The sequence below is a fragment of the Muntiacus reevesi genome, chromosome 1, assembly GCF_963930625.1.
Source record: "Muntiacus reevesi chromosome 1, mMunRee1.1, whole genome shotgun sequence".
In the NCBI taxonomy this organism is placed as follows: domain Eukaryota; kingdom Metazoa; phylum Chordata; class Mammalia; order Artiodactyla; family Cervidae; genus Muntiacus; species Muntiacus reevesi.
Window position 1 is genome coordinate 85,967,160 of NC_089249.1, and position 27,151 is coordinate 85,994,310.

Sequence of the window (27,151 nt, forward strand, 5' to 3'; positions counted from 1 at the left end):
GAGCGACTGAACTGACGAAACTGATGCCACAAGAGAAGCCACAGTAATGAGAAGCCCATGCGCTGCAACAAAGAGTAGCCCCTGTTCAGCACAGCTAGAGAAAGCCCACGGGCCCAATGAACACCCAGTGCCACCAAAAAATAAATATATGAATGAATTTTTTTACTTTTAAAAATTAGATTGACCAAAAAGTCCACTTGGAGTTTCCATAACATCTTACAGAAAAACCTGAAAAAAATATTTGGCCAGCACAATAATAACAGGTAACTAGACAGAGAGCTTCCTGGACTGCCAAGTGAGAGTAATTCAGACAAGGGTTCAAAGCAGACCAGGTGGGGGTACCCTAGGATCTGTTACAAGGAGCACCATGCCCTCCTGAAGTGGCTGAGCATAAACAAGGCTGCCACAAGAGCCCAAGAAAAGGAGGTATCAGCGCCACCCTTTCCCACACATGCCCAGGAGCAGGGCAGCTATGTACATGTTGGAGAGATGATGTTTTTCTTTGACTCGCCCATATTCTAAATGAGACCTTTTACCTAGTTCTAGAAGTCACAGAGCCTCGATAAGCAGGGGCAGGGCTTCCGGAGGCAGGAGTCTCCGGGATCTATAAAGCCCGAACCAACACCACTGGGCATCTCCCCCAAGGACTGTGAATTGCTGGCTTTCTGCTCGCTCCTCCAAAAATGCAGCGGCTGTTGACTCCAGTGAGGCAGGTGTTGCAAGCGAAGAGAGTGATGCAGGAAGCTTCCCTCCTGTCTGCCCGCCTTCTCCCAGCAGCCCACCCCGGGTGAGTCTAGCCGGTCCCCAGGACTGCATGGGTTACTCTTTGAGAAGCGGCGAGGAACCAGTAAAAGAGAGGCATGAGGGCTCATTAGAATCCCAGTCAAAAGTTGACAAGTCTTGGGCACAGCCTTAGGTCACCCCAAGTGAACCTCTCAAGGTCTCAGTTACCTCATCTCTAAACAGACAGCCCAGGGATGTTTACAGAACTCCGGGACAGCAAACCTCTGCCCCCGCTGATGTCAGCAAGACCCATTTTACTCCCCTAGAGTCACAAAGCAGTAGAAACATCAGTACCAGGGCCCCCCCCAGCACTGTTTTCACCTTTCACCCAAGCCCTGCTGAGACCTTCAGGATGCTGTTTCAACTGCCGTGTTAGTAAAACCAGCTGCTGCAAGTCACTGCAGCCAGATTCAGAATGGACTGAGGATAAGAAGGCGTTTCTCCGCTCTCTGATTTCAGGAAAGGGGAACATGAGTGTAAAAGATAAGCGTTTGCCTGTGTGTGTGCAGTGTGCTTGTGCACAGAAGCACACACACTCTCCTTTCCTTTGTAAACATTCTCCCAGTTTGGCCCAAGTATTAGCAATCTGCCAGCATTGATGTAACGCAGCAACCACTAGCACCCTAGGGTCCTTAAACTATCCACTGTACTTTAGGACTAGCCTTTTCTTACCTCCCATCTCTACATCAAGTTCCTTGGATAGGTTTTTAATATTTATTTATTCATTTGTTTATTGCCGCATTGGATCTTTTTCTTTTTGATTGCACTGGGTCTTCATTGCTGGGTGTGGGCTTTCTCCAGTTCTCTACTTTAGTTTCAGTATGCGGGCTTTTCATTGCGGTGGCTTCTCTTCTAGTGGAGCATGGGCTTTAGGTGCACAGGCTTCAGTAGTTGCAGCACATAGGTTCAGTAGTTGTGGCACATGGGCTTATTTGCTCCATGGCATGTGGAATCCTCCTGGACCACATGTGTCCCCTGAATTGGGAGGCAGATTTTTAACCACTGGACCACCAGGGCAGTTCCCGCGTGTGCATGCTAAGTAGCTTCAGTCATGTCTGACTCTTTATGACCCTGTGGACTAAAGCCCACCAGGCTCCTCTGTCCATGGGATTCTCCAGGCAAGAAAACTGCAGTAGGTTGCCAAGCCCTCCTCCAGAGGATCTTCCCAACCCAGGGATCGAACCTGTGTCCCTTACATCTCTTGCATTGGCAGGTGGACTCTTTACCACCCAGTCCACCTAGTTCCACATGAGAAGCCCTCCATGAATGTTTAGAAAAACAACTTTGGTCCAGGGTCTTCCCTTGCCGGGTACCAAGGGAACATGGGTGTGTGGATGTGTCGGGTAGGAGGTGACACTCCCTAGCCTTTTTATTTTCTTCATGACTCCCCACCTTCCTCCACACTCTCCTCCACCCTCTGCATACAGGCCAAATGTACCAGACTTTAACCTGGTGTTGTGTTTGTGAGGAAGGGATTGACGTATATTTGCCTGTTTCAATAAGCAATCATTGGCTTCCCACCAGGAGACAGACCTCAATCCTCACCAGCCTGTCCCACTTCTGATGTCCTGGGTTCAAACACTTGGAATCAGGGTTCACATTTCCTTTTTGGTGTCCACACGGTTCATCCCGTTTTCCATGGCCTGGTGGGTATTAAGAGTTCTCCTCATGACTCTCCTTGTCTCTGTGCATCTGTTCCCTCTAACCCACCCTGCATCAGCTCTAAATCTACCAGAAGGACTGCTCCCACCCCGTGTGCTTCACCACCTTTAAAATGAAGGGAGAACTGTGCCCTCCACTTCACGGTTCCCCACCTGCTTTTCTCATGTGTTATCCCCCTGCTCCCCTTCGCTCTCTGCTCCAGGTATCCTTAGCTGTTCAATCACCACCTGCTATGGCAGTGCCTCTGTAGCCCCCCTGCCAAATTCTTCATCAGCAGAAACTCCACTCATGCATCAAAGTTGACTTCAAATCTAGTCCCTTCCATGAAACCATTCCTGGTCCTCCCCCACACAGATCTCTGCTTCCTTTGAATTCCTGTGGGTTTTTTTGTGACCTTTAGCACATTCTGACTCTCCGTTGGGTTACATAGTATGTATGTGCTCCTCTCATTCCTCTCACTGGCTCCCAAAAACTTGAGCTCCTTTCTTCCCAATCCCTTCACCCCCACAGCTCTCCAGGGCACTGTGCCTAGCATGTAATAACTAATTTTGAAACACAAAAGAGGCGAGAGGGAATAAAGAAATAAAAGTCTGATGCATGTTCTTGAACCAAGCAACACCAGAACAAAACCAGTTTTAAACTAACCAAAGCTATTACTTGCTTTGTAATTAACTTATTTATTAAAAAAAATTTTTTATTGGAGTATAGTTGTTATGTTGTGTTGGTTTTTGCTGTAGAGCAAAGTGAAGAGGCTATACTTATACATGTATATCTTCTTTTTTGGATTTCCTTCCAATTTATGTCACCACAGAGTATTGAGTAGAGTTTCCCGTGGTATACAGTAGGTTCTCATTAGTTATCTATTTTATACATAGTTTCAATGGTGTCAATCCCAATCTCCCAGCTCATCCCATGTCTTCTTTCCTCCTTGGTATCCATACATTTGTTCTGTATGTTTGGGTCTTTATAGTATTCTTTGTTATTGGAGTATAATTGCTTTACAATGTTGAGTAAGTTTCTGCTGCACAATGAAGTGAATCAGCTATATGTATACATACATCCCCTCCCTCTTGAGCCTCTTTCTCACCCCGCTCCTTCCCACCCCTCTAGGTCATCACAGAGCTCAGAGCTGAGCTCCTGTGCTAAACGGCACATTCCTACTAGCTAGCTATTATACACATGTTAGCGAATGTCATTCCTAATCTCCCAATGCATCTCAGCCTTCCCTCCCCCAACCCTCAGCTGTGTCTACAAGTCCGTTCTCTATAAATATTCAGTTCAGTTCAGTTCAGTTGCTCAGTTGTGTCCAACTCTTTGCAATCCCATGAACTGCAGAATGCCAGGCCTCCCTGTCCATCACCAACTCCCAGAGCCTACCCAACTCATGTCCACTGAGTCGGTGATGCCATCCAGTCATCTCATCCTCTGTCATCTCCTTCTCTTCCTGCCCTTAATCTTTCCCAGCATCAGGGTCTTTACTCAGAAACTAAAAGGAGTGAATTAAGGTCATTTGTAGAGATGTGGATGGACCTGTTATACAGAGTGAATTAAATCAGAAAAAGAACAACAAATATTGTATATTAATGCATATATATATGTATTGTCATTTAGAGAAAGTGCACAATTAGATGGATACTCTTAACTCCTGTAGTCTTATGTTTCTGGAAACGTCTACATCTTTTTTTCAAGGCTCTGGAATCCATTTCCAAGTAATAACCTCCTACAAAGACAGTTACAAAAGTTACCAAGAGATTTATTTTTGGAACCTTTCCTTGACACTTGAGAGTCTCACTGGGGAGAGGAATGGAGTGAGCTTAGAGAAGACAGAGAGAGAGAATGCTGCTGCTGCTACTAAGTCACTTCAGTCGTGCCCAACTCTGTGCAACCCCACAGACAGCAGCCCACCAGGCTCCCGTCCCTGGGATTCTCCAGGCAAGAACACTGGAGTGGGCTGCCATTTCCTTCTCCAGTGCATGAAAGTGAAAAGTGAAAAAGTGAAGTCACTCAGTCGTGTCTGACTCTTCGCGATCCCATGGACTGCAGCCTACCAGGCTCCTCCATCCATGGGATTTTCCAGGCAAGGGTACTGAAGTGGGGTGCCATTGCCTTCTCCGGAGAGGGAATGAGGATGAGGGCAAGCCCATTCAAGCAGAGGACTGAGATTTGGCTAATTATTAGTTCCTAGTACTGGGAGCTCTTCCACAAACGTTTGAGAGTACAGACTCCACTTATTTGAGTGGCACCAAATAAATAGGGCAGAGAACTAAACTTCGATCCTCCCTTGTGCAATAGGAATAAACATTTATCACTTAGACTCACTATCTTGTGATCACATGATCCACATTTTGCCTCCCAGCAGTCCTTCAAAATTACCTCTGTTATAGAAAAACTGGCGTTAAGAGAAGTCCTGAGTCCTAAGGATGATGGGTGGATACATTCCATCTGAACTACAATTTCTGTTGCAAAGAGCTAAATTGATAAGCCTGCAGAGCCATCTTATCACTTCCACCATCAGGAATTCTGTAGCCAGATGCAAGTCAAAGGAATCTGGCAGCACTCAGGACTGAAAGGACAGAATATTTATTAAAAAAAAAAAAAGATTTATGCATTTATTGGCTGCACTGGGTCTTCATTGCTGCTCTCAGGTTTTCTTTAGTTGTGAGCGGAGCCTATTCTTCGCTGTGTTGAGCAAGGTTCTGACTGAGGTGCCTTCCCTTGGGGAGCACAAGCTCTAGGGCACTAGAGCTTCAATAGTCGCAGCCTGTGGGCTCAGTCATTTCCATTCCTGGGCTCTAGAGCACGAGCTCAGTAGTTGTAGTTCACTGGCTTAGTTGCTGGGCAGCGTGAAGGATACTCCCAGAGCAAGGACCGAACCCGTGTTCCCTGCATTGACAGGTGGATTCTTATCCACTGAGCTACAGGGGAAGCCCCAGGGCAGAATATTTCTAACACATGAGAAACTAAGAAGTTACCCTGGGCATAACACTTCACCAATGTTTGCCTTGCTTTCAACATCTGGAAAATTAAGAGTATTTCTAAAGTAACCGGCTTTCAGGTACTCTTATATGGAACAAATGGAAGATGTGCTTGGTGAGTTCTTTACTGCTAACTAGAAAGAGAAATTCCAGATCTCCAGGGGGATTAGGAATCCGAATTGAAAAGAGGTGGTAGCCTCCCAGAATATTGGAAATAAAAGCAAAAATAAACAAATGGGACCTAATGAAACTTAAAAGCTTTTGCACTACAAAGGAAACTATAAGCAAGGTGAAAAGATAGCCTTCAGAATGGGAGAAAATAATAGCAAACAAAGAAACAGACAAAGGATTAATCTCAAAAATATACAAGCAACTCCTGCAGCTCAATTCCAGAAAAATAAATGACCCAATCAAAAAATGGCCAAAGATCTAAACAGACATTTCTCCAAAGAAGACATACAGATGGCTAACAAACACATGAAAAGATGCTCAACATCACTCATTATCAGAGAAATGCAAATCAAAACCACAATGAGGTACCATTACATGCCAGCTAGGATGGCTGCTATCCAAAAGTTTACAAGCAATAAATGCTGGAGAGGGTGTGGAGAAAAGGGAACCGTCTTACACTGTTGGTGGGAATGCAAACTAGTACAGCCGCTATGGAGAACAGTGTGGAGATTCCTTAAAAAACTGGAAATAGAACTGCCATATGACCCAGCAATCCCACTCCTGGGCATACACACCAAGGTAGCTAGATCTGAAAGAGACACGTGCATCCCAATGTTCATCACAACACTGTTTATAATAGCCAGGACATGGAAGCAACCTAGATGCCCATCAGCAGATGAATGGATAAGAAATCTATGGTACATATACACAATGGAATACTACTCAGCCATTAAAAATAATGCATTTGAATCAGTTCTAATGAGATGGATAAAACTGGAGCCCATTATACAGAGTGAAGTAAGCCAGAAAGATAAACACCAATACAGTATACTAACACATATATATGGAATTTAGAAAGATGATAATGATAACTCTATATGTAAGACAGAAAAAGAGATACAGATGTATAGAACAGACTTTTGGACTTTATGGGAGAAGGCGAGGGTGGGACGATCTGAGAGAACAGCATAGAAACATGTATATTATCAAGTGTGAAACAGATCACCAGCCCAGGCTGGATGCATGAGACAAGTGCTCGGGGCTGGTGCACTGGGGTGACCCAGAGGGATGGGATGGGGAGGGAGGTGGGAGGGGGGTTCAGGATGGGGAACACATGTAAATCCATGGCTAATTCATGTCAATGTATGGCAAAAACCACTACAATATTGTAAAGTAATTAGCCTCCAACTAATAAAAATAAATGAAATAAATAAATAAATAATAAAAAAAAAGAAAAGAGGTGGTGGGTCCAGGAAAGAAAGTTTATCTCTTCCCTCTTTACTGACTCTTTCTCCACTTTTTCTCTCCTTCCATTTAGAATTGCACTTGGAACTTCCTTGAAGATTCAGTGGTTAAGACTCTGCCTTCCAAGGCAGAGGGCATGAGTTTGATTCCTGGTCAGGGCACTAAGGTCCCACATGCCACAGGGTAGAGGCAAAAATTAAAAAGAAAAAATAGAATTTCCCTCTCAGCCTTCTATATTCCCACAGCCTTTGCTTGTTCCACATATATTTAGCCATAAAAATACCAAAGGGACCATCACCAAGGATAAAAGGGTAAACAGAAAAATACAGTGATTTTAAATTTGTATTCATTGATAAAAATAGAACAATCCTAAATTTGTATCTATCTGATATCTTCAAAATATATTTTCAAAAATGAATGAAATGATTGCTGCATTGTCTTTTAAGGAAACTAGCTAGGGACCACTCACGGAATTTTGATTGTTTTCTCTGTTACAGTTTTTCTACAGTTCCGGCTGTCCCCTTGGCCAAAACAGATACTTGGCCCAAGGATGTGGGTATTCTTGCCATGGAGGTCTACTTTCCAGCCCAGTACGTGGACCAGACGGAGCTGGAGAAGTTTAACAAGGTGGAGGCAGGGAGGTACACCGTGGGCCTGGGCCAGACCCAGATGGGCTTCTGCTCGGTCCAGGAGGACGTCAACTCCCTCTGCCTGACGGTGGTGCAACAGCTGATGGAGCGCACGCAGCTCCCCTGGGACTCCGTGGGCCGCCTGGAAGTGGGCACTGAGACCATCATCGACAAGTCCAAGGCTGTCAAAACAGTGCTCATGGAGCTCTTCCAGGACTCAGGCAACACTGACATTGAGGGCATCGATACCACCAATGCCTGCTATGGTGGCACTGCCTCCCTCTTCAATGCTGCCAACTGGATGGAATCCAGCTCCTGGGATGGTATGTGTTGCCAGAGGCCTTATGTAAGAAGGGGGCTGGGGTAGATGCTGAGGCCTCGGTTTTGCTTCTCCGTTCCCCGGGCAGGTTCATCTACCAAAGAAGGGACACGTTACACACACAGCGGTTGTGATCATCCAACGACCACGGGGACAGCAACCCCTCAGACTTGGATGGTTTCGTACAGTTATTCAGGGAGCGTGTTCACATAGCTATTCACTGTTCACATAGCTATTCACTATTCACTCCTCACACCCTAGGAAGTGGATGTCAGACCTGTTTTATGGGTGAAAAAAATGGAGAATCTAATAATTTACATGTCGTGTGTGGCGGGAGCCGGAAATCAAACCAAATTCAGTATATTTCCCACTTCAGTGTTCCTGTTTCTCTAAGGTTTCTCTTGAGTCTCTAAGGGACAAAGAGATTGGTGATGTTAAAAGGTTTGAACAAGTGTAGGTGTTAAGGAGAAAGCACCCTGATGAAAATAGACCCAAAGAATCACAGGACAGACTACGACACAGGGTATTTCTACTCCCTCTCCCTTGCCTGGTTCCTAGGAGAATTAGAAACCTAGCTTTATCAATAACTAATGACAAGTCCCTTAACCTCTGAGAGACTAGGAGTTTTTATCTGCCTACCTGCTTTCCAGGGCTGATAGTACTAAACATGGTATCAATGGAGATGTGACAAAACAGTTCCTGAACAGACAAGGCCCTCCATTTACTAAGTTGGAAATTAGAACTTAAAACTTTAGAAACCATAATAAGCGTTAATTTAAAAATTAATTATGAAACCTTGACGTTGGTGGGGACCTTAGAGATTATCTAATCCAGTACTCCTCATAGAGGCCAAGAAGATTTTAAGGGTTTTTCTCTGTTCATGCAGCAAGGCAGTACAATTCCATACACCTGTTCAGTGTTTTTCCAATTGCTCTGCATGGCCTCACCATTAATAGTTCCATTGATTTGTGATGTTCCAGACTCTACATCCTCAAATCTGTCCTTCCAGTGCTCTTGCTTGGTATTTGTATTATTACCTCTCCAGCAGCCCCTATTACCAACACCACCAATCTGTCAAACCAAGCATTTAGTTAGAGAGTACAAATTAAAGACAAGGGACACTCGCCAGCTTTTAGTGAAGAATCAGAGCCTATATTTGGGGGCATTATCAGTTTTAAGCATGTCATTTCAAATGAGTAGATTCTGCTGAATGGTTGGGTATTCCACAGGAGAGGGCTTCGAATGCATCCTTCTTTAATGTGTTGTCTTCTTGGGAAAATTATTAAACAAACATTATGAAGTGAATTGTTAGTCTGTACTTTCACAAAAAGCATATTTAAGTTTGAGCCTAATGGCAACCTCCAAGACCAGACAAGGCCAGTGTAGGTGTGATTTCTGCTTCTGAACTGGCCAACCATCCACCTAGGACCTTTAGAAGGAAGGAGGTGGTTCTGGAGCTCACCAAGAAGTTTTGAACCACTCCAGAGAGACAGCAGGGTATGGGGGAAGGAAAGAGTGGTACTGGCTTGTACTGCCTGAGAGACCTATTTTTCCTTGCCTTTTATTATGAAGGTAAATGAAACCTACAGTGTATATGTATATATGTGTGTGTACATAGATAGACAAAAAAGTTCAAAGTAAAGAAAAAATTCCTTTTGACACCCCATTACCAATTCCCAGAATTTAATCCTCATAGTTTCCATGGATTCTTTCATAAATTTTCTTTTTTTTTTTTTTCATAAATTTTCTATGTATATCCCTGTAAGCATATACTTATATATTCATTTTTTAACATTGCATGTTATTCCTCATCTTTACTATGTCTTAGAGGTTAGTCTATAGATATCTCTAGAAACATATAGGGTCTACTCATTCGTTTAAAAGACGTTATAAATTCTATTGATGGGTACACCAAACCTCAGTCCCATTTAGATGGATATTTAGATTATTGTATATTTTTTGCAATTATTATAAAAAGTGTTAATATTTAAGACAGTAGCTTTGCATGCTCATAACTATATGTTGTAAGAATAGATTCCTAGAAGTGGAATGGCAGGATCGTTTAATTAAAAAGTTTGATAGAATGTGCCAAATTGCTCTTCAAAATGTACTAACATATTGTTGGAATGTACTTTCTAACTTCAAACTTTCTAATCTTTGTCAATTTAATAAGTAAAGTATAGTATCATTGATTTTCCTTTGTTATTATAAGAGAATTTTGATATTTTTATGATTTCTATTGGCCATTTTCCTATTATTATACCTTTTATATACCTATTATATACCTTTCTGATGAGACATTTATCTATGAAGGAAAATAATTTTTTGTTGGCTGTAAGTATTATAAATACAGTTTGTCTTTTGTATTTCTGATAGAAGGTTTTCATTTTTAGGTAATCAAATTTACTGATCTCTTCCTTAATGGCTTGTATTAATAAATACTCTTCTATAGTTTCCAAACTTTATATAACATATAAATTTTGCTTATATATGTTATGTTTATTTATTATATATTTATCTTATACTTCTATATATTGTTTTTATATTCATATATATAAAATTAGGGGAAAAAAATACTGTTTTGTTGGAGTGGTTAAACAATCTTACCAGAAAATTCTTGGGTTTCAGTGAATTTGGGTTGGAATTCTGATTAAATCCTTATCCCATCATCTATTAGTTGTGTGACTTTAGGCAAGTGACTTAAGTTCTCTGGGTCCCAATTCCTTTGTCTATAAAGAGGAGATAACTGTTTCAGACAGGTTAGGTAGAATACCAAAAGTTCTGCCATATCTTTCCACACACCCACGTTTAGGAGCAAGCAGTACTAGATGAAGAAGTAACAAATAATATTCAAGACAACAGTTATTTATTGAATAATCATCTGCCTATTATAGAAGTAGCTTCATAGATCATCTACATTAAATGTGGTTACTGAACATTAATTCTTTTCACAAAGAAAGTGGTACTAGATTTTTCAAAGCACCTTATTTAGGATCCAGTCAGAGCTGAGTTTGAATACAAAATTCCATGTTCACTAAATAGGTGACCTTAGACAAATTACCTGAATTCTCTGGAAAGCAATGTCCTCCTCTACAAATGTGGACATTACCTGACTCAATGGATTGTTTAAAGGATGGTTTGAGGATAACTGGTGTCTAGAATTTCAAATATTAGTTTCCTTCCCATCCTTTGGCCTTCTGTGATTTGGAAAGAATTTCCACTATAGCACTACAAAGAGTACAAACATAGATTATTTTCAAAAGTGCTAATTTATGAATTTTTTGTTGAATAAATGAGGAATTTTTATAGCCTGAGTCAGAGAACACTGAGTTTTGACATTGCATTTCCAAAGCAACGTCATTTACACTTCACTAGAGTGTAAGTTTCACGGGGGCAGGAATTTTTATTTTGGTTCAGTGATCTATTGCCAGTACCTAAAATCGTGCCTGGCATAGAGGAGGCTTTCACTTTACTGGAGATTTGGCAGTAATAATAATAATTTCTTTTCTCTTTACAGGTCGCTATGCACTGGTGGTCTGTGGGGACATTGCGGTCTACCCCAGTGGGAACGCTCGCCCCACAGGCGGGGCTGGAGCTGTGGCAATGCTGGTTGGGCCCGAGGCCCCTCTGGTCCTCGAGAGAGGTTTGTAGTAAACGGTGCAATAAACGCGATACAGGGGACTGCATGGCATGGCCAAATGCTTAGCTCTTAATTCCAAATTGGCATATTCAGGGCTGAAGGATGGACTTGAGGATGAAAACTGCTTGTCTTCAAAAGACTAGACTGGGGAGCAGAGGGCAGGGAGAAAGGGAAGAGAAGGATCAGCAAAGTGGCTTCATCTACACCGTCACACATCAAGATAATGGGGTTTGGATTGAATGGCATTTGTGCTGCTGACAAGGACCCTTTGGGAGCTAAACTGACCATTGAAAATGAAAGCAAATAATTGGATATAAAGTAAGAGCTGTCCTTTGAGACTTTAGGAGTCTGTTCCAGATTTCTTTAAGCCCATATAGGTGTGGAAATAGAAACATACATCTCACTTATAAAAAGGTATTCATCTAATTAACTCCCTTTGAACACCTGAGGATAGTCAGTGGGCCTTGGGCTTGGGCATGAGACAGATAAAGACCAGGGGGCTGCTTGTACATGGGGCTCCCACCCTCTATGCTCAATGTGGGTTTCACTGTGCAGTTTCTGAATCCCTCTGTGTGCTTCACCAGGGCTTAGAGGAACCCACATGGAGAACGTGTACGACTTCTACAAACCAGATGTGACTTCAGAGTACCCACTGGTGGATGGGAAGCTCTCCATCCAGTGCTACTTACGGGCCCTGGACAAATGCTATGCATTCTACCGTCAAAAGATCGAGAAACAGTGGAAGCAAGGTATGGGGCTCAGAGGGCTGAAGTCACGGACTCTACTTACATGAGGCTGAGAGCATGTCCTAAACTCTTAAGACAAGGACTCATTTCACCTCTGCCAATGATCTCAAGAGAATTATTTCACATCTTCTTCTTATTTGCTTCCCTGGGTCTAGGCTGAAGTCCCTTTGGAAGTCATCCAAAGTCAAGTATGAAATTGCCTTTAACTTGAATTGAGTGAAAGAAAGTAAACAACCCTAACCTACCTGAAGCCTGTAGGTGTCAACCACCTGGGGAGGTAGTGTGTGAGTCAGAGTGACCATGTCTTGTGGATGACAGGATTCATTTCTGTTGAAGTCAGGAGTGATTTGACTCAGTTTATAGTTTGCCACCTTTTAAAGTCTGATTGATGTTGAAAACTCTTACCTATATTTTCAATATACTTAAGTGTTATCAGTAATTTTCCTTCTCTGCATGGTAGCTTTGCAAGTTAATTTTATTTTCACCTTTGGTTTCTGAAGTTTTCTGCTAAAAAATATGTGCCAATTTCATAATCAGATAAGAAACAAATCTTATTTTAAAAATACAGAGAAACTTACCTACCTTAAAAAAAAATAAAATGAAAAGGTTCTTACCTGTTTGGCTATGCCTAGCTAGGTGTCTGAAAAAGGCAGCTTTCAGCGTGGGAAAAGGCATGTGCTGAAGCATCAGAGCACAGATGCTGTAGGGCTGGCCTAAAGCATCTTGGCCCTTTCCACTGCGCTGGGGGGGATGCAGTTTGCCCCCATGAGAAAGGAGTCAACTTAGACTTCTCAGCCTCTGCCCACCCATTGTAAAATTGCTACTGGCTAATTGGTAGCTCAGATGGTGAAAAGTCCACCTGCAATGCAGGAGACTTAACCCGTGGGTCGGGAAGATTCCCTGGAAAAGGAAATGGCAACCCACTCCAGTATTCCGGCCTGGGAAACCCCATGGACAGAGGAGCCTGGCGGGCTACAGTCCATGGGGTCCCAAAGAGTTGGACACAACTTAGCAATTAAACAACAGCAATTGCTCTGTCACCCTCTGAACTCATGACATTTTCATTTTACCCCTCATTCTCATATGGAATTTGCTCCATGCTGCTTTGAATCTCAGCACCAAACTGTAAACTTCCTAAGGGCAGAGGGCGCATTGCTCTTCTCTTTGGAGTGAAAGAGGGTCTGGAGTGTAGAGTCAGAGACACTGGGACCTAAAGCCAAAATCAGCTGTTTTCAAGCTGAGTGACCTCAGACATGTAACTTAGCTTCGTATTTTGGAGACCCTGTTTTCTCCTCTGGAAGATAGAGAAAATAATACAATATGAAGTTGATTTGAGGAATTATCTGTCACAGAAGTTGGCAGTGGCAGAAAGGAAGAAAACATTTATTTCTTTTCCTTTTTCATGAGTAATGTGCATGCAAAGTCACTTCATTCCTGTCCAAATCTTTGCAACCCTATGGACTGTAGCCTGCCAGGTTCCTCTGTCCACGGGGATTCTCCAGGCAAGAATACTGGAGTGGGTTGCTGTGCCCTCCTCCAGGGGGATCTTCCCGACCCAGAGACTTAACCCACGTCTCTTACATTTCTGTGTTAGCAGGCAGGTTCTTTACCACTAGCACCACCTGGGAAAGCGTTTAGTAAAATGCTTGTAAAATGAACGAGCTGTGTGTTCACTGTAGGTAGGAGCCCGTTCTCTGGGAGGCCTTAGAACAGGTAGATCTCAGAAAGGGTCACACTGCATCCTTGCTTTCACACTTCTTCTTCCAGCTGGCATCGATCGGCCTTTCACTCTCGATGATTTGCAGTATGTGATTTTTCACACGCCTTTCTGCAAGTTAGTCCAGAAATCCCTGGCCCGCCTGATGTTCAATGACTTCCTGTTGGCCAGTGGTGACTCACAGACTGGCATCTACAAGGGGCTGGAGTCCTTCAGGTGAGTCCTCTTCAGGAGGAGCCTAGAGGCTCAGGAGGGGTGAGAAGGAAGGGGCTTCCTCATGCCTTGAATCTGGACGACTAGCCACTCCTGTGGGGTAAAAACAACAATCCTCTAACAAAGTAGAAATGACATCAAGTCCTCTTGTGGGTTACTGGGTTATTGTCTACATAGGACCTCACCTAGTATCTCAGGGAGCAGAGGGACCCTGCTGGCACCTGTCAATCAGGTGACTTAAGGAAGTTTCAGAGAATAAGAAAAAGGGAAAGGGAGTGTGCCTAATTCATTTGGGCAATAAACATGTTATGAATGTCAACTGTGTGTCAGGCTTCATATGAAACTCTAGGGACATAAAAGTGGTGTGACTCCGTGTTCCCTGCCTAGAGGGTCTCACAGTCTGTACGGGAACACCTAGAAGCAAATAATCACAGTGCAGGACGGCAACTTGGGGAAGGTCTGGTCTCATTCTCACTTGCCATTGCCTTAAAGAATGTCTAACTTGTTGCCTCCACCCCTTCATCTATGAAAAAGGGATAGTCCAACATACTCCCCTTCCTTGGATGTCAATAAAGCAGGGAGAATGCTGTTTATTGATGCAATACTCCAAGGCATTTAGAAAAAAAGAAACTTTGACACAAAGAGATCTCATTGGGAAGGGAATCTTTCCCTTTCTTCTTGGTATCTTCTCATTTCAAGTTTTAGAGTTTTCTACCAACATTTGTCCCCACTTCTAACTACTACTGCTAACCCTGCTATTAACTAACCAAAACAGCAAAGTTAGCACAAACACTACTTCTAAGACTTGCCCCATGGAAAAAATATTAACATATACCAAAAGTAATAGGCTAATATTTTTAATATGTGAAAGTTTCATCAGTAATAAGATAAACCCACTAAATAGAAGATATGGACAAGAAGTTTCCTCAGGGAAGAAATGCACATATGCATATTTTTAAATGTGCATGCCCATTAGTAATGCATATAAACAAGTCAATGTTTTCTTTATGTGTCTGCTTAGTCACTCAGTCCTGTCTGACTCTTTGCAACCCCCTGGATTGTAGCCCACCAGGCACCTCTGTCTCTGGGGATTCTCCAGGCAAGACTACTGGAGTGGGTTGCTGTACCCTCCTCCAGGGGATCTTTCTGACCCAGGGATTGAACCCAGGTGTCTTGAATTTCAGGCAGATTCTTTACCAACTGAGCTAGGACAGAAGCCTAATGTTTTCTTTACATAGCCTTTAAAAATTTTGAATACCCAGACTTAAGGCTATGAGAAAATGAGCAATAGTGGACAGATTTGGGGGAGTAATAGGGAAACATGAATCAAAAGCTTTAAAGACATGCATAACTTTTGGCTCAATAATTTCACCTGTTTAAAAGAACATGTAGTTATTTGTCAAAAAAGCGGGGGAAAAAAAAAACCCTACCACATGACCCAGCAATTTCACTTCTGGGTATACATTTGGAAACAAAACAAAACAAAACATTAATTTGAAAAGACACCTGTACTCTGATATTCAAATCAGTATTATTGACAATGGCCAAGATGTGGAAGCAACCTAAGTGTCCATCCATAGATGAACAGTGGAAGAAGATGTGGTTTAGATATACAGTGGACTACTTCTCCATTAGACAGATATTGGGCTTTCCTGGTGGTTCAGCAGTAAAGAATCTGCCTGAAATGCAGGAGACACCAGAGACACAGGTTCCATCCCTGGGTCAGGAAGATCCCCTGGAGGAGGGCATGGCAGCCCATTCCAGTGTTCTTGCCTGGAGAATCCTCATGGACAGTGGAGCCTGGCGGGCTACAGTCCATGGGGTCACAAAGAGTCGGACACGACTGAGTGAGCACAAACAGATATCAGTGGTACACTCCAACAGATATACAATGGTATAAAACAGGCTACAAGGATGCATTGTACAACATGGGGAATATAGCCAACATTTTGTAATAACTGTAAATGGACAATAACTCTTTTAAATTGTATAAAAAAGATTTTAATGGAAAAAAAGTGTTTGTTTCATGAAAAAAAAAAAAACATGTAGCTATTCACTGCTTCAGCTAATGAGGATAGAAAATGGGGAGTTTGTTTAAAGAGGGCTACATCCTATCATGATCTATTTGGCAGTCTTTAAAAATAATGCTATAGGAGATGATTTCATGTTATAGAGAAAATTAGTTAAGAAAGCATGCTAAACAGAATGTATAGCTTGGTTTTATTTTTCAATAAACTATAAAAGTTGGAGTGGATTCCATAAGAAAACTATGACTGATGCTCTCTCTCTGAGCAGTAAGACTATTAGTGACACTTCCTCTATATTTTCTGTATTTCCAAATATTCTATAATAAAAACATGTGTTCCAAAGTCTTCTCTCCAGTAGCTATTATACTTTCTGCTTGCTGCCTTATTCCTTCATGTGGCTTCTCATATGGCCTGTTCCTTTGACTGCCTCACAGGGGGCTAAAGCTGGAAGACACCTACACCAATAAGGATGTAGATAAAGCATTTCTAAAAGCCTCTCTGGACATGTTCAATAAGAAAACCAAGAACTCCCTCTACCTCTCCACGTACAACGGGAATATGTACACCTCATCCCTATATGGATGCCTGGCCTCACTTCTGGCCCAGTGAGTACTGCATCTGTCCCTCCCTCCTCTTACTCTGGCCTCTGGTCTGAAGAGTCAGCCAAGTTTCATTCCTTTTCTCGTACAGAATTTTTTCAAAAATGAAAGAAGGAAGGAAGGAAAATGAAAGAAATGTATTTCAAAGGTGTATGTGTAGGTAGATTGACCATCAGTATTAAACAGTGGTTCCCTGGTGGCTCAAAAGGTAAAGAATCTGCCTGCAATGCAGGAGACCCAGGTGTGATCCTTGGGTAGGGAAGATTCCCCTGGAGAAGGCAATGTCTACTCACTCCAGTATTTTTGCCTGGAGAACGCCAAGGCCAGAGGAGCCTGGGGGACATGATTAACACTTTTTCCAAACTGAAATGCATGTATCATGCCAGCAGATGTGCAAGATCTATTTGGATACATCAAGAAAATAGGAGAACTTTTATGCATATCTTTATCTCATCCATTTAAAATGTCTGTACTCAGTAAAGCATTGTGATTAAGAAAGTCTAGCTTTTGAACCCACAATTTATGTTCAAATTTCTTTACCACTTACTAACTTTGACCTTGGAAAAATGACTATTATGGTCCTCATTTTTCCCAACTATAAAATTTGTATAATAACAATACCTACCGTCTAAAATTTTGATGAATGTTAAATATCAAAAGCAATTAAAACAGTAAAAGCTTGGCAGGTGCCCCAGAGTTAGTTTTTATTTTTATAGATACTCAATTTTGTGGAGTTTATAAGAAAATACTTATAATATAGTACATGTATATAACATAAGAAAACATATATACAAGTATGATTGGACTTGTTCAGATTTTTACTAACGAGGAGATAATTTAAAAATTTACAACTGCTGAAGCATTGCCAATCAACATGGGAGGCTTGAGGCGAATCCAGTGGTCTGATCTCCACTTGGAGGTAACTTCAGAGTTCACTGAATTCGTCTTGTCTTCATGGATAGGGAGAAGTTCCTTTTATACCCCAGAAATTCTGTTGTGCTCACTGTGACTTCTGTATCTTGAATTTTAGCTGTTCTCCTCTTGGGAAGTTTTCATCCTTTTGGGCTTACTCCCAGGATTTTCCAAAACTCCCTCTTTGTGTAGAGTGCCCAGAGCCCATTCCTAGTTGCAAGAGATTGACTAGTTGGTGGTTTATTTGCAGAGCAGAATATAACGCTGATGTGTTTTCCTGGGCTTTGATTTCTTTCCTTGTAGTCACTCTGCCCAAGACTTGGCTGGCTCCAGGATTGGTGCCTTCTCTTATGGCTCTGGTTTGGCAGCAAGTTTCTTTTCTTTCCGGGTGTCCCAGGATGCTTCTCCGGGTGAGTCCAGTCTTTTGATCAGGCACTTCTGGCCAGTTTCGTCTGGTAAAAGAAACCATTTTCTGCTTCACCACTACTAAAGCTCCCATCTTAACAGAATTATATTGTGACTAAGAACAAAGGAAAGCCCTGAAGGGATTTAAGCAATAGAATGAGTTTGTCTATTTTATGTATTCAAAGCACTTCCCTGGCTACTGATTAGAGACTAGATTGTTGAGGAGCAGAGGTGTATATGGGGAAACCAGTTAGTTAGTTTCAACAAATAGTCTAGGCAAGAGGTGGTCATGGTTTGATTACAACTGATTAAAGAAAAGTTGATGAGTTTGAAATATCCAGTAAACATGTGCTGATTATTTTATGACGGATGTAATCAAGGGCGTACATCAAAGCACTAAATGGGATACACCTTGGCTAAATGAAGGTCTGCCTTAGTTTTTGCTAACGCTGTGTTTGATGATCTTGATCATTTCCTGATATTCTAAGTCATACACTGAGCACTTTTCCTTGGAGCAGCAGCTTCCACAGAGCTGACTCTATATTGGACTCGTGATTGGTAGCAGTGATGACAATAATGTAAGTTTATGGGTCTTGCTTTTGCTTCCCAGGCTCCCCGCTGGAGAAGCTGGTAACCAGTACATCAGACCTGCAGAAACGTCTTGCCTCCCGGAAGCGTGTGTCTCCTGAGGAGTTCACAGAAATAATGAACCAGAGAGAACAATACTACCACAAGAGTAAGAAAAGAAAGGTGGAAGGAGAGGAGGAGAGGGCAATTTTTCTCAGCTTCTATGCCAGTAGCTGAGTGGCAGGAATTCATCAGAAGTCTAGAATATAGCAAGTGAGAGTGATGATTTCTATGATATATGATTGGGAAAAAGGTTTGTTTGGTGCAAAGGGGGACAAACTGGGGAAGCAGAAGGCAGACTTGGGAAGAGGTAGGAGGCAGCATGTGGCTTCCCAGTACAAAACATAGATAGCCACCCAAAACAGGATACATACTGGATAATGAAGTCCCATGGAAGCCAGATGTATCATCTTTGAAAATATTGATAGTATCTAAGCAATGGTTGAAAATATCCAGACTTTGGAGCCAGAAATCCAATTCAAAACTGACCTATGACACTTGCCCTCTATTTTTGAGAAAATTATTGAACTTTTCTGTGTTGCTTCCTTTCTAAAACCATACCAACTTTGCAGGATTGCCAGAGATTAATGAATTAATTAATGAATGATGTTATTGGCAAATTCTACCATTTCCTTCCAATCGCCCCCTTTCCTTACCAAATATAAAACAAACTACTGCCGCCAAAAAGCAACAAAGGAAAAGTAAACCAAAGCTAAATTTAAGACTGGAGAAACCAAAGGGTGATTTTTAAACCAGGGTAACCATATTTTTTTAAGCAAAACTTGCAACCCATGATTTGCCCTGAAAAGAAGACTGAAGTTACGGAACTGAGAATGTTCCAAAAAAAACCTAGACTTAGTAGTTAGTTTTTATCTGGAACCGGGGACAGGTTAGACCAAAAAAGAAGACATTAATATAAAAATAAGGCCTCTGAGATGAATGTTAATGGACAAAGCTTTGAAATACTACAGAGAATCAGAATTGGAAAACTTCAGGCTAGGAAGGAAGTGTCTATTAGAAAACAGGATGCTCTGAGGTATCCCTCAAGGTCAGTACCTTCAGTAGAAGGACACGAGGAAGATTTCAATGCAGGATTTCCTGTTTACTGTAGGAAAGCGGTATAACCTATAATAAAATTTCTAGTCAACTTCTAGTCAACTTCTAGTCAATTTCTAGTCAATTTCTTAGGTACTAGCCACAAGACAGTTGCTTCTGGTTCTTCTGCTATCCCGGAGCTCTGCTGGGTGCAGACAAGGAGACCTCACCACCCCTTACAGCACAGCCAGGAGAGCTCTACATGAAGCTCTAGATGTCCGTGTTACCATTTTCTCTTCCTCGGCCCCATAGAGCCCTTTGTGAATACTGCCTCCCTTCTCGTTTCACAGTGAACTTCTCACCACCTGGTGACAAAAACAGCCTTTTCCCAGGCACTTGGTACCTGGAGCGAGTGGATGAACTTTATCGCCGAAAGTATGCCCGGCGTCCCGTCTAAAGGTGGTGAGTGAAATTCTGGAGTATTAGTGGCTTAAAGTTTTTCTTCTGGGCAACAGGTGCAGTTCTTTTTTTTTTTTTTTCACCTCTTTTATATTTTTATTGGGAATGTAATTGCTTTACAATGTTATGCTTGTTTCTGCTATACAACAAAGTGAATCAGCTCTATGTATACAGATATCTCCTCCCTCTTAGACCTCCCTCCCACCCACCACCCCGATTCCACCCATCTAGGTCACCACAGAGAACCTAGTTGAGCCCCCCTGTGTTATATAACAGATGGAATTCTGAGAGCGTAAAAGGCCAGAGAGTTTAAAAAAAAAAAATATTCACAACCTAAATGTTGAGAGTTATGTTTTATTTGGTGGGAATTTTTAAGACCTCAATCTGGGAGTCAGCATCTCAAGTAACTGAGAGAGCTGCTCCGACGACCAGGTTATATAGAAATTTTGTAACGAGAAGTAGGTAGTCTGAACTTCAAAAGATGATTGCTAACTGAAGAAAACCAGATATCCCAAGTTAAGGAACTTGGCACTTTTCCGACTTTTCTGGCTTTTCAGCATCTGGGAAGATGCAAGAGTATGGACTCATGAAATCATTCCTTTGATATACACCTCATCTATCTAGGGCTAGATATCACAAGATTTCACACGTTTCCTCAGGGCTCACATTAGAGGGCTGCAGTCTCTGACACTGTGACATCCTTTGTTTACTCAATGACAGACAACGTTCCATTTATCAGCAGCTTTCAAAATGACCGGAGGTGGGGAGTTCGCACCATGATGCCCAAGTGCAGCTATTGGGGCTCTTTGCCTACAAAAGGCAAAAGCTAGGGGAGGGGCATGTCCTTAAATCTTGAATCTGAAAAAAGACTCAACTTGTTCATCTGATCTCCTCCTGATAAGAAGGTTGATAGAATTAGAAGCTTGATAGAAACTAAATTAGCATCTGTAAAGGGAAGCGGGATGTGAACCTGAGACTGTGGAACTCAGTACTCCAAAGGGGGAGTCAGTAACGAAGGTGAAGAGCATCAGAGAAGGTACACACCAGTGTTGGAGACAGGTTCATAATGTAAGAGGTGCGGGGATTCTGGGAGAGTCAGCTGGAGAGAGCCTTGGGCTCAGGGGCTGTGAGCAATCCCTCCTTCGTACAGTTTCTTCTGGGGAGAAGCAATGAGATTTGGGGAGTAAGTGGGGAGGGGTGTGAGGAGAGAAGAGTTTGATGGAGGAGGACTGAGTCAGAAAGAGAACTAAGAGAATTCTTTATGGTACTGTTTAAAGGAAAATCAATGAGTGGGAATTAGAATCCTGTAGTTCACCCACCCAGGAATCTGCCTTCAGTTTATCTTCCAAACTGGTAAGATGAGCAGAATGGAAGAGCAAGAAGCAATTTCTTTTGTGCCAAATGTTTTTCCTGGTTTTTAAATTTTTCCCCCACTTTGGATTATGAAGGGGGAAGACTAAAAAGGCTTGCCAAGACCAGGGTAGGGCGCAGGGAAAGAGAAGGAAGTCCCAAGTAAATGAGATACCCAGATAAAAAAGGGTAACTGCAGGTAAGGCGTGTCCTCTGTTCAGTGCGAACCACTGCCAGCATTCCGGCCCCTGTGGGGCAGTTGAAGTGTGGCCTGAGATGTTACGGGCGAGGCAGGGTGGGCAAGGGGGCCGACAGGCCAGGCAGCAGGCTCCGCAACAGACTCTTCAGACTTTGGCCCTACCTGGGAGTCAACTGTTTGCTTATCTGTTGTATGTTTGTAATATGATTCTTAAGGGCAAGTCAGTGGCAAAGAGGGAGTCATTAACTATATCAAGCTAGTTCAGTCAACAAAAACAGAGAGAGAGGGGAGAAAGAGAGAGAGAATTGGGAGTTTTCAAGGGGGAGTTTCCAAATCAGGTTCCCTCTGTCTCCTGGTCCACGAGGTTGTGAAAGTCGCTCAGTCGTGTCTGACTCTTTGCAACCCCAAGGACTGTATAGTCCATGGAATTCTCCAGGCCAGAATAATGGAGTGAGTAGCCTTTTCTTTTTGCAGGGTATCTTCCCAAACCAGGTCTCCTGCACTGCAGGAAGATTCTTTACCAGCTGAGCCACAAGGGAAGCCCAAGAATACTGGAGTGGATAGCCTATCCCCTCTCCAGCAGATCTTCCCAACCCAGGGATCGAACCGGGATCTCCTGCATTGCAGGCGGATTCTTTACCAACTGAGATCTCAGGGAAGCCCGGTCCACAAGGTTAGGCAGCATTGTATCTACGAAGAGAAAAGCTGGAGCTCATCCTCCTCTCACAGGAACAACGAGCCTACACCATGAGATGTTAGCTGAAACAAAGATTTTATGTCAGCATGATGCTCTGCGGAGCTCTGGCTCTGCACTGCCCACTATGGTCTCCCTTCACAGACAGGACATGTCATGGGGACCTTGCCCATCTCAACCTTGGCTCCTGGGGCAGTGGGTTCAGGGCACTCAGGTGTCTAGGTTTGTTGCTAGAGGGTGTTGACTTGAAAAATAGCTACAACCTAAAAGTTGAGGGTTATGTTTTATCCAGTGGGAATTTTGGGGACTTCAAGTCAAGGAGACAGCATCTCAAGTAAACCTGAGGGAACTGCTCTGAGGAGGTGAGAGAAGAAGCCAGATTATGTAGAAGTATTTTAAAACAAAGGGCAATAGCCTGAACATCAAGAGATTATTGTTTAAAGAAACCAGATATCCCAAGTTAAGGAATTGAGCTCTTTTCTGTGCATTGTTGTTGTTGCTGTTCGATTGCTCAGTAGTGTCGTTCTCTTTCACAACCCCATGGACTGCAGCACGCCAGGCATCCCTGTCCTTCACCATCTCCCAGAGCTTGCTCGAATTCATGTCCATTGTGTTGGTGATGCCATCCAACCATCTCATCCTCTGTTGTCCCCTTCTCCTCCTGCCTTCAGTCTTTCCCAGAATCAGGGTCTTTTCTAATGAGTCAGCTCTTCGCATCGGGTGGCCAAAGTATCGGAGCTTCAGCATCAGTCCTTACAATGAATATTCAGGATAGATTCCCTTTAGGATTGACTTGGATTGATCTCCTTGCAGTCCAAGGGACTCCAAGAGTCTTCTCCAATACCACAATTCAAAAGGATCAATCGTTTGGTGCTCAACCTTCTTTATGGCCCAACTATCACATCCATACACGACTACTGGAAAAACCGTAGCTTTGACAATACTGACCTTTGTTAGCAAAGTAATGTCTCTACTTTTTAATATGCTGTCTAGGTTGGTCATAGCTTTTCTTCCAAGGAGTAAGCATCTTTTAATTTCATGACTGCAGTCACCATCTGCAATGATTTTGGAACCCAAGAAAATAAAGTCTCTTACTGTTTCCATTGTTTCCCTATCTATTTACCATGAAGTGATGAGACCAGATACCATAATCTTCGTTTTTTTGAATGTCGAGTTTTAAGCCAACTTTTTCACTCTCCTCTTTCACTTCTACCAAGAGGCTCTTTAGTTCCTCTTTGCTTTCTGCCATAAGGATGGTGTCATCTGCATATCTGAGGTTACTGATATTTCTCCCGGCAATCTTGATTCCAGCTTGTGCTTCTTCCAACCCAGCGTTTCTCACGATGTTCTCTGCATATAAGTTAATTAGGCAGGGTGACAATATACAGCCTTGACATACTCCTTTCCCTATTTGGAACAAGTCTGTTGTTCCATGTCTGGTTCTAACTGTGACTTCTTGACCTGCATACAGTTTTCTCAGGAGTCAGGTAAAGTGGTCTGGTATTCCCTTCTCTTTAAGAGTTTCCCACAGTTTGTTGTGATCCACATAGTAAAAGGCTTTGGTGTAGTCAATGAAGCAGAAGTAGATGATTTCTGGAATTCTCTTGCTTTTTCAATGATCCAATGGATGTTGGCAATTTGATCTCTGGTTCCTCTGCCTTTTCTAAAACCAACTTGAACATCTGTAAGTTCTTGGTTCACATACTGTTGAAGCCTTGCTTGGAGAATTTTGAGCATTCCTTTACAAGCGTATGAGATGTGTGCAATTGTGTGGTAGTTTGAACATTCTTTGGCATTGCCTTTCTTTGGGATCGGAATGAAACTGACCCTTTCCAGTCCTGTGACCACCGCTTTTTCCAAATTTGTTGGCATATTGTGTGCAGCACTTTAACAGCATGATCTTTTAGGATTTGAAATAGCTCAACTGGAATTCCATCACCTCCACTAGCTTTGTTTGTAGTGGTGCTTCCTAAGGCCCATTTGACTTCGGACTCCAGGACGTCTGGCTCTAGGTGAATGATCACACCATTGTGGTTATCTGGGTCATTAAAATCTTTTTTGGATAGTTCTTCTATGTATTCTTGCCACCTTTTCTTAATATCTTCTGCTTCTGTTAGGTCCCTACCATTTCTTTCCTTTATTGTGCCCATCTTTGTATGAAATATTCCCTTGATATCTCTAATTATTTTGAAGAGATCTCTAGTCTTTCCCCTTCTATTGTTTCTGTGTATGGGAAGATGCAAGAGTCCGGGCTTACTGAAATCATTCCTTTCATATGCATCTCAGTTATCTGGGGTCCCATATCCCGTGTTTTCACACCCTGAGCTCCTCAGGGCCCCCTGTAGGCAGCGGCTTCCCCTGCTGTCTGCCAGATATTCTTCTCCTTCTTGAGTGCCCAGGAAGGCTGAAATTGCTGATGACTGTGACATCCTTCCTTATTGATGTGGCAGGAAATACTCCATTCCGCAAGGGGCAGTGGAACACCCAGACCTAGGGATGCAGTTTAGGAGAGCCTGCCTTGGGCAAGGAGCAGATGTGGGAATGGGATTGCCCAGGGTGAGGCTCATGATTGATGTCCTTCTTTTGTTTCTTAAATTTTACAGATCGGTGGAGAGTTTCCTGGGAAAAGTGCTACAGAACATTTGCCCTCTTTCAACTGTATAACCCCCCACTCTTAGCTGGTAAATAGATTGCATTGGACACAGCAGCCTGTAAACACTGGCCCCATGGAGTGAGGGACCATTCTTAATGGGTCCTTCTGCCTTTCCCTGCTGCAATCACTGTCACGGGCTTGCAGAGCCCTCTATGAAGAGGTGGCGGGACAGAGGAGAGACTCAGCCTTGAATCACAGACCGAAAGTGTGGGGGCTCCATTGTCTCCTTCAAGATCCAGATAGCTTGCCTCTCGTTTGTTATAGCTTTGTCATTATTGTTAGTATTACATTTCCATGCTGTTATGTCTTTGTTTCTTAGGGTTTTCTGTGAATTTCCAAATTCCATGTTTGGCTTTAAGCTAAAAGAACACAATTAAAAAGCTAAGAAGGAGAGAATGGCTCCTGTGTTTCTTGGAAACTAGGACACAAGAGTGCAGTAGCTGTCATGACTCTAGACTCTGAGGCCCCACTCTCCACTTGCACCTCCATGGCAGTAATCTTGCTGAGCACTCACCTCACATCCTCCCTCTGGTCCTTTCAATTCCATTCTCTGAGAGGCACAGGCTGAAACACAACCTCTAATCCCAGCTTCCTTACCTAATCTAAAGACACCTTCCCGGGGACTTCCCTGGTGGTCCATGCTGTCAATACAGGGGGCCCGGGCTCAGTCCCTGGTCAGGGAACTAGATCCCGCATGCTGCAACTGAGAGTTCCCATGCCATGCTGCAACAAAGATGGAAAATCCCTCGGCCCCCACCGAGACCCAGCATAGCCACATAAATAAAGACACCCTACAGGGCTAGCAGACAAGGAGACAAGGGCCAGAGTTGACTTTAGGAGCTGAGGATCAAAGTCCTTTGGTCTCATGTCTTGTCAGTGTTTTCTGCACAAATAAACAAAGGTCAGAGGTTAATAGGTTACATTTTTGGCTCCTCCAGCAAAAAAAAAAAAAAAAATGTTTCAATACCTAGCAGGAAATTTTTCAATTAGAGGATCTTTTGTCTCCCTTGAGTTGGGACACTGCTTCATCTGGAATCTTTTTGTAAAATAACAATGGTTTGGGACTGAGGGGATGGAGCTGAGAAGGAGATGGGAGGCATTCAGTTATTTCCTTGTGAAGAGTCTCCTCCACCACCCCAGTGAGAAAGGGGCGCTGTGGAGGAGGGAAGACGGTTTAGGGGGGAGGGGGAGGAGGGCTGGGGGGGGAGCCATGGGGTTCACAGGACACTGAGCACGTGGGAAAGAGTTGTTCCTCCCACCCCCCTCTACCCCTGGACTTCTCTGCCTGTTGTTGGTTTCACAGTAGTTGCCAGAAAATCCAAGATAAACCCCAACACGAGCACTAAGGCTGATCCGCTGACTCCCTTCCCAGTCTCTCTCCCGGTGCTCCCTGAACTCCTGCCCTATTGCACAAGCTGCAGCTGCCTCCCACAACCCCCCCTTGGCTACCAATCCCCCACCCCCACCCCAACCTTTGCCTGCTCCTCAACAAGCTGTTTGGGGGCCCTCAGTCTAGTTGGCACCCCTGGCAGGACAATGTACACCTTTCCTAAGATCCCTGCAGCAGTGTCTGTAGCCAAGGGAGGAAAGCCCATGCTCCCCTGAGTTCTCATAAATATATATATATACACGTTGGAGCATAGGTGATTAACAGTGTTGTGTTGGTTTCACGGGTACAGCAAAGTGATTCAGTTATACATATACATGCATCTTTTCTTTTCCAAATTCTTTTCCCATTTAGGTTATTACAGAATATTAAGCAGAGTTACCTATGCTATACAGTGGTTAGTCTGCTGTTGGTTATCTGTTTTAAACATAGGAGTGTGTACATGTCAATCCCAAACTCCCAATCTGTCTCTCTGCACCCAGTCCTTCCCTCCTGGTAACCATAAATTCATTCTTTAAGTCTCTGAGTTTATTTCTGTTTTGTAAAAAAATTCTTTTTTTTTTTTTAGATTTTGCATATAAGTAATACGATACTGGAGCGGGTTGCCAGGCCCTCCTCCAGGGGATCTTCCTGACCCGGGGATCAAACTCGCATCTCTTATGTCTCCTGCATTGGCAGGTGGGTTCTTTACCCCTACAGCTAGC

The 27,151-nt window shown here is 43.0% G+C and overlaps 1 protein-coding gene across 2 annotated transcripts; it reads left to right on the forward strand.

Annotated features, from left to right (window-relative positions):
- The first annotated feature begins 683 nt into the window (after window positions 1-683).
- On the forward strand, window positions 684-20,162 carry HMGCS2 (3-hydroxy-3-methylglutaryl-CoA synthase 2). 2 transcript variants are annotated; one of them, XM_065927072.1, is made up of 9 exons: window positions 684-787; window positions 7,334-7,788; window positions 11,302-11,427; window positions 12,009-12,173; window positions 13,938-14,103; window positions 16,562-16,732; window positions 17,942-18,048; window positions 18,654-18,779; window positions 20,056-20,162. In XM_065927072.1, exons 1-9 carry the CDS (start codon window positions 684-686, stop codon window positions 20,160-20,162), a joined length of 1,527 nt encoding a protein of 508 aa, XP_065783144.1. The 2 variants fall into 2 exon arrangements, with proteins under 2 accessions (XP_065783144.1, XP_065783153.1); XM_065927081.1 differs by lacking the exon at window positions 11,302-11,427.
- The last annotated feature ends 6,989 nt before the right edge of the window (window positions 20,163-27,151 follow it).

What these genes read in the sequence shown, in the direction of transcription:
- HMGCS2 (XM_065927072.1), top strand. Translation starts at nt 684, where the DNA reads ATGCAGCGGCTGTTGACTCCAGTGAGGCAGGTGTTGCAAGCGAAGAGA. An exon ending in GGAATCCAGCTCCTGGGATG is followed by an intron (nt 7,789 to 11,301) that starts GTATGTGTTGCC and finishes TTCTCTTTACAG; the next exon opens with GTCGCTATGCACTGGTGGTC. An exon ending in AAGGGGCTGGAGTCCTTCAG is followed by an intron (nt 14,104 to 16,561) that starts GTGAGTCCTCTT and finishes ACTGCCTCACAG; the next exon opens with GGGGCTAAAGCTGGAAGACA.